Below are 6,000 nucleotides of genomic sequence, written 5' to 3' on the forward strand. Positions count from 1 at the left end.
TGGGGTTTTCAAAGGGTACAACTGCCTTTGAAAACAACATGGAATTCTCCAGAAAATGTGGGCATGTGCAAACCCTATAACCTTAAAATGCCATTGTGTGCTGTATTCCCTAGAGAAACTGAGGCAGGAGTAGCCATGGAGATGGGAGATGTGCATAGCAAACTTTATAGCAATGCTGCTGGTAACAGCAAAGAACTGGAAACAACCCACATGTCTCTTGCTCTGAGAATGGATTTAAAATGAATTGTCTATGCACATTAAATTCACATCGGAAAGAAATAATTAAGTTTTGCAATGATGAACATGCTAATTACCCTGATTAGATCATCACACATGGTATGCATGTATTGATACACAGCTATCTACCCCATAAATATGTACTATCAATATGTTTCAACAAAAAAATTAATTAAAAAAATACTCTGCAGGGATGCAAGGGAATAACCTACTTTCACATGTGTCAACATGGACAGATCTCAGATATTTAATAGTAAGTGCTGCAGGTTGAATTGTGTTTCCCCAAAAGACATGTTAAAATCTAATGCCTTATACCTGTGAATGAGATCTTATTTGAAAACAGGGTCTTTGCATATATAATTAGTTAAGATGAAGTCATAGTGCATTAGGATAGACTCCAATCCAATGACTGGTGTCCTCACAAGAGACAGAAGAGGAGATACAGACACAGAGGAGAAGCCACGTGAAGATGGAGGCAGAGACTGGAGTGATGCGGCCACAAGTCCAGGGACACCTGGAGCCACCAGGAGCTGGAAGAGGCAGGAAGGATCCTCCCCTGGAGCCTCTGGAGGGAGCACGGCCCTGCCACACCTGACCTCAGACTTCTGCCTCCAGAGCTGGGAGAGGACAAATGTGCGTAATTTTAAGCACCGCCTCTCCCCCGAGTTTGTAGTATTTTGTTAAGGCAGCTTCAGGAAACGAATACACTAAGCAAAGAAAGCAGATCGTATTCTGTTTACATGTGGATGGAGAAATGCAAAACTAAACTATTACAGACACATATGTGTGAGGCAAATTTATAAGAAGAAGCAAGAGAATGGGGAACAAACCATTAGAAATAGGGGTTCCATCTTTTTGGAGGAAGCAAGGTGCATTTAGGGAAGGACATTGAGGCTCAGAGAAGGGTACCCCAAAAGCGAAGGCCTCAGGAGCAGTCTCAGAGGCAAATTCTCTACAACCATCCCCTGACCTCTTGTCTCCCACCCCTCAAGGTGGTTATACAAACCAGAATCCCTTTCCCCAAAGCCAGCCAAAAACCTAAAAACATGATTCAAACTTTCCCTTGCCTTTCTGTGTAAGAGTTGTCCACAAAGAAATACTCTGACCTACGTCGTCTGACTGTAGGTGATAAGACCCCCATTCCAGACGGGTCCAGCCCCATACCCACAAGGAAGGAATGCTGCAGAGACAGGCCAAGAGGGATCTGAACACGCAGAGCTTGCTGGGTTTCCCCACTCAGTCTATCAGCTTTGATCATCCCCTTTTTGTGCAGTCGTATAAGCATAAAATCAGAGATAGCTTCCCCTGAATGTATGGGCTTTCATTCTGAAGGCTGCCGCGTCATGCAAACTATGATTAAATAAATTTGTTTTGCTCTTGTCTTGCCAAGCTGCCTTTGTTATAGGGGTGTCAGCCATGACCCTAATAACAAAGAAGAAAGGGGCCACCCCGTTTCTGCTCCTATGGTCCATGTGCTCATTTTATTATTGACTCTAAAATATTTTATTTTGTTGTATTCATAGACCACAATTTTTAAAACCCCTGTGCGTAAGAGAAACAAACAAATCAACGCCAAAACTTCATAAAACAATCAGGAATACATGGAAGAAAAAATGCACAGAGAAGTTAGAAGACATCGTGGAGGGCATGACCGTTGGGAGAGACCACCCAGTCTCAGACAGGACACAGCCACGTCTGAAACCTCAACGCTCCCGAAGTCAATTTAAAAATCCACACCCCCCAACACCCACTAACAATTAATTTTTGTTATGCTGATTATACAAACAGTGAAAAGCCAACAGCAACCTCAATGTCCGAAGAACAGTGAATGAATAAATAAACACCGTGTGCTTATCACAGATTGAGTTTTCCTCAATTTGCAAATTATCTAAAAGGTGATCTGGAAAAATAAACAGGCCAAATAGTCCGGTGAAGGGGTTCAGGACACGCTATCTCAAAATGTGGCACCTTGGCATTTGAGAAAATGGCACAAGCTGATGAAAAATCCCCTCCTGCTCAGCAAGGTCAGTTTGGGTTCCATTAAGGACTTTGGTGAGACGCGCTATCCCAGAATATTTTAAGTTGAAGAAATTTGAGCAAAGCCCAGAAGCAGCAAGTTCTCTTCTACCCTTTCCTTACCCTTCTCCCCTGAAGTGGGTCATGAGACCAGGAAGGACCCTCCAACCCTCCCCTGAAGCAGGTCAGGAGACCCTCATTTGGCAGGTCCCCTCCTTATACCTGGAGGACTGGGACGTCCTCGTCTCTGAAGACGTGGGACACAGGGGAGACTCTGAACACGCAGGCCTTGCTAAGTCCCCCCAGTTGATGACCATTAGGTCACAGCCCCCGTGTCCAATCGTATTTCTCCACATCTGTTCACTGCTCATCAAACTTAGCATAAAAACACACAGGTTTCCCTGTTTCTTTGGGTCTTTGTTTCTGAAGTCTGCCATAGAGCATTAAACTTATATTAAATAAATGATCATGCTTTTCTCTTGTTAATCTGTCTTTTGCTAACGGGTCCTCAGCCATGAACATGACATGGGAAGAATAGATAATCTTACCCCTCCACAGGGTCGTGGGGAACCGCGAAAGCAGAAACTGCGTTCTAAAATCAACCAGAAGTTGATGTTAAGAAATACTTTCATTATGTGGGTCTTTGGTAGCAGCAGAAAATCTCTCACTTTCCTGTGATCCAAAATCTATGTTTTCCTTTTTGGAAAATACCAGTGACTCCTTGAATACATAGGGGTATGTTCTACAGCTTGGCCTCTTCTCTCAGCTATCAGGGATTTTAGGCCCCAAGCCCCCTGTGGCGTTTACACTGGAGTCTGTGTTGATATAACAAATCTATCTTCCTTTATGGTTCCAAGTGGCACCTTGTGCAATTTCTAAATGGCTGGTATCCCATCAGAAGGGCTGGCAGTCATCCCAGGAGGCAGGAGCTGCCACCAACAGCATCTCAAGCTCAGCAGAAGATTCATTTGTGGCTCAGTCATGAAACTATGCAGGGTCACCCACCAAGTTCAGGGACAACCAGGTGCTAGAGTGAGAAGACTCCATTAGAGAATTCAGTCTTTGCACCAAACACCAAATACACAACGTGCAGGTGGCTTGCATGGGTCACAAAAGCAGAAACAGCCAAACAAAAAACCAGAGGAGGCCTACCTTGAAAAACAGCCAGCCCAAGAGCTTCTTGAACAGACGTGTGCCCCAGAAGACGTGCCGGTAGAGATCCGTGTTGACCACCCCGGGGTCCACCACGTTGGCAGTCACATGACTTCCCTCGGCCACCAGCAGCCACTGGAGGTGATAGGAGAACAGCACAAGAGCCAGCTTGCTCTGGGCATAGGCTCCGTGGGGCGAGTAAAAGTGGCTGCCAAGAGACAGAGGAGAAGGGGTCAGAGGCTGATCCCTGCGTGGCCACGTCCCCTCTGCCCAGAGCCCAGGCCCCAGGCCACGTCCACTTGCAACCCTTCCTGTTGGCCACGGCCCCTTTCCCAGTTCATTGTCCAGTTTCCCCAGGTGTGCGGCTTTTTCAGGTTCTTCTGTTTCTGACACACTCGTGACTTAATTGCACTGGGGTCAGAAATCTTGGACTGTGTTATCCATTCTTCAAAATCTGTGGATGCTTTCTTTATGGTTTGAGGCGTCTTTGCTAAGATTATGTGTAAATTTGTCCTTATCTCTTTGCAAAAATTGTGTATTCTCCCATTGCGGGAAGCAGACATCTATAGTTTATAGTTAGATACAGTTATCTAAACTATATCTATAAACTAATATATATAAATATACACTATATAAAATAGAGTGTATAATATAAATATATATAAATTATACATATAAATTGTATGTATACAAATTACATATAACTATATAGTTATATAACTATATATAGTTCGTTTACAGTCATATTTTATAGTTAGAGTTAGTTTACAGTTAGTTTAAGCATGTTAAAGGGGTTGTTGAGATCTCCTATACCTTGCTGGATTTTTTTCCCTCATTTGGATTTTCAATGCTTGGGAAACATCTGTTAGAATCTCCCACTCTGATGTCAGAATTACCCAATTTTTGCTTTACATAGGCTATTTTATACGAAGTGCATGTATTGAAAACCTGGATAGCTTCGTGGTAAAGTGTCACTTTTGTGATTAGGCAGTCAGTCTGTATGTCCCAATAGCACTTTCTTTCTTAAAGTTAATTTTATCTGATATTCATGTAGGTCCACCCGCATTCTTTGGGCTTGATATACCTGTTATCTTGTTTTATAATTATACTTTCAACCTCAGTTATATTTCTTATAATGTTAGAAATACCTTATAACACCAAGGTCATGGGTTCGGATCCCTGTACTGGACAGCCACAAACACACACACACGTGTACGCATGCACACACACACACACACACACACGGAAAGAAAAGCCACGGATGTATTACACCCCATTAAGAGTTTAGCACATTTCCGATGAAAATCAACTTGCTCTTAGAGGCTGTGCTGGCTGGTCTGGTCACCTCCTGCACAATGCCCACTTCTCTCTCTCTCTCTCTCTCTCTCTCTCTCTCTCTTTTCCTTGATTAGCCTCAGATCATAAAAGGCATCCACACAAACAATCTGGCAGGATAACCACGTTATCACGAATTCTTCTCACATCTAGTGCAAGCTCAGTAGTGCGTAAGCAGGTATTAAATTCTTCGCACCTTGGTTCAAGCAGTTTAAAGGAAAATTTGAAGATAACTGGAATTAGTGATAAAATCAGTTCAACAGCAGTGGAAAAGCAAGGGACATGTCTATTTGTGGGTAATTCCATCACCAAAAGCACAGAGAGCTGGATCTTTTCAGTTTTGCTCTTGTAAATACGTTATGGCTATGACTTTTATATTTATGTCTTAAATCTCCTTTTAAAGAGCTATTATTTGTAGGGTTATATAATGTCCCTTGAAGGCACATGAACGCAATACTTTTTAAAATAATTTAATGGTAGGAAGAGTTTATTGGCCATAGAACTGGCTTCATTTTTCTTTTTAATAAAGCACTGAGGGGTATTTGAGTAATTAAAGCTTTTCTTTTCTCTTGGCTGTGAAGACACCCAGAGGTCGTCAATTTGATATGCAATTATCACAGCTACGTTTCAAGGTGACTGCTCTATTTATATCTTTTTTCTTCAAGGATTTTTATTTTCTGTTTAAACCATATTGCATATGTATCTCAACGTAAGCCACCTCAGATATATTTGAATATCAGCAAGTAACTTGTGTTAGATAAGTAAAGGTAAGATCATAAAATTTAAGGGGTGGAGGAAGAGTTTAACACATTCAAATGTTAAGAAAAAGAAATCACTTTAGACCCAGAAAAGGCATCAGCGGAATTCAATGCCTCTTACGAAGGAAGGTTCCTAATAAATAAAAATAGAAAATTGAAGTAAATGAACGAAACTTTAGCCTAATGATTTAGAGAGGGAGTGTGTACCTGCAGAACAAATTCACGTATCCTTCTGATAAGCAATTGACACCATGCATCTAAATCCTTAAAACTGTGTATATCTTTTAACTCAGTAACGCCAGTGTTTGACATTTACCAAAAACACATAATTAAAAAAAAATCTCAGGGCCGGCCCGGTGGTGCACTGGATAAGTGTGCCGCTTGGGAAGCGCGGCGGCGCTCCCGCCCGAGGGTTCGGATCCCACATACAGACCGGTTCCCGCTCACTGGCTGAGCGAGGCGCAGGAGCAGCACCGAGGGTTGCAATCCCATTGCCGGTCCC

The 6,000-nt window shown here is 42.6% G+C and overlaps 1 protein-coding gene across 1 annotated transcript in view; it reads right to left on the reverse strand.

Moving 5' to 3' along the window:
* The window catches only part of DHRSX (dehydrogenase/reductase (SDR family) X-linked), a 167,596-nt gene that overhangs the window by 19,391 nt on the left and 142,205 nt on the right, over positions 1–6,000 (reverse strand). The window contains exon 6 of the mRNA XM_008568196.1: positions 3,406–3,613. Within this exon, the coding sequence (XP_008566418.1) occupies positions 3,406–3,613 (208 nt within the window). The remainder of the gene's footprint in view (positions 1–3,405; positions 3,614–6,000) is intronic.

This window comes from Galeopterus variegatus, unplaced genomic scaffold (genome assembly GCF_000696425.1).
Source record: "Galeopterus variegatus unplaced genomic scaffold, G_variegatus-3.0.2 Scaffold21, whole genome shotgun sequence".
In the NCBI taxonomy this organism is placed as follows: Eukaryota; Metazoa; Chordata; class Mammalia; order Dermoptera; family Cynocephalidae; genus Galeopterus; species Galeopterus variegatus.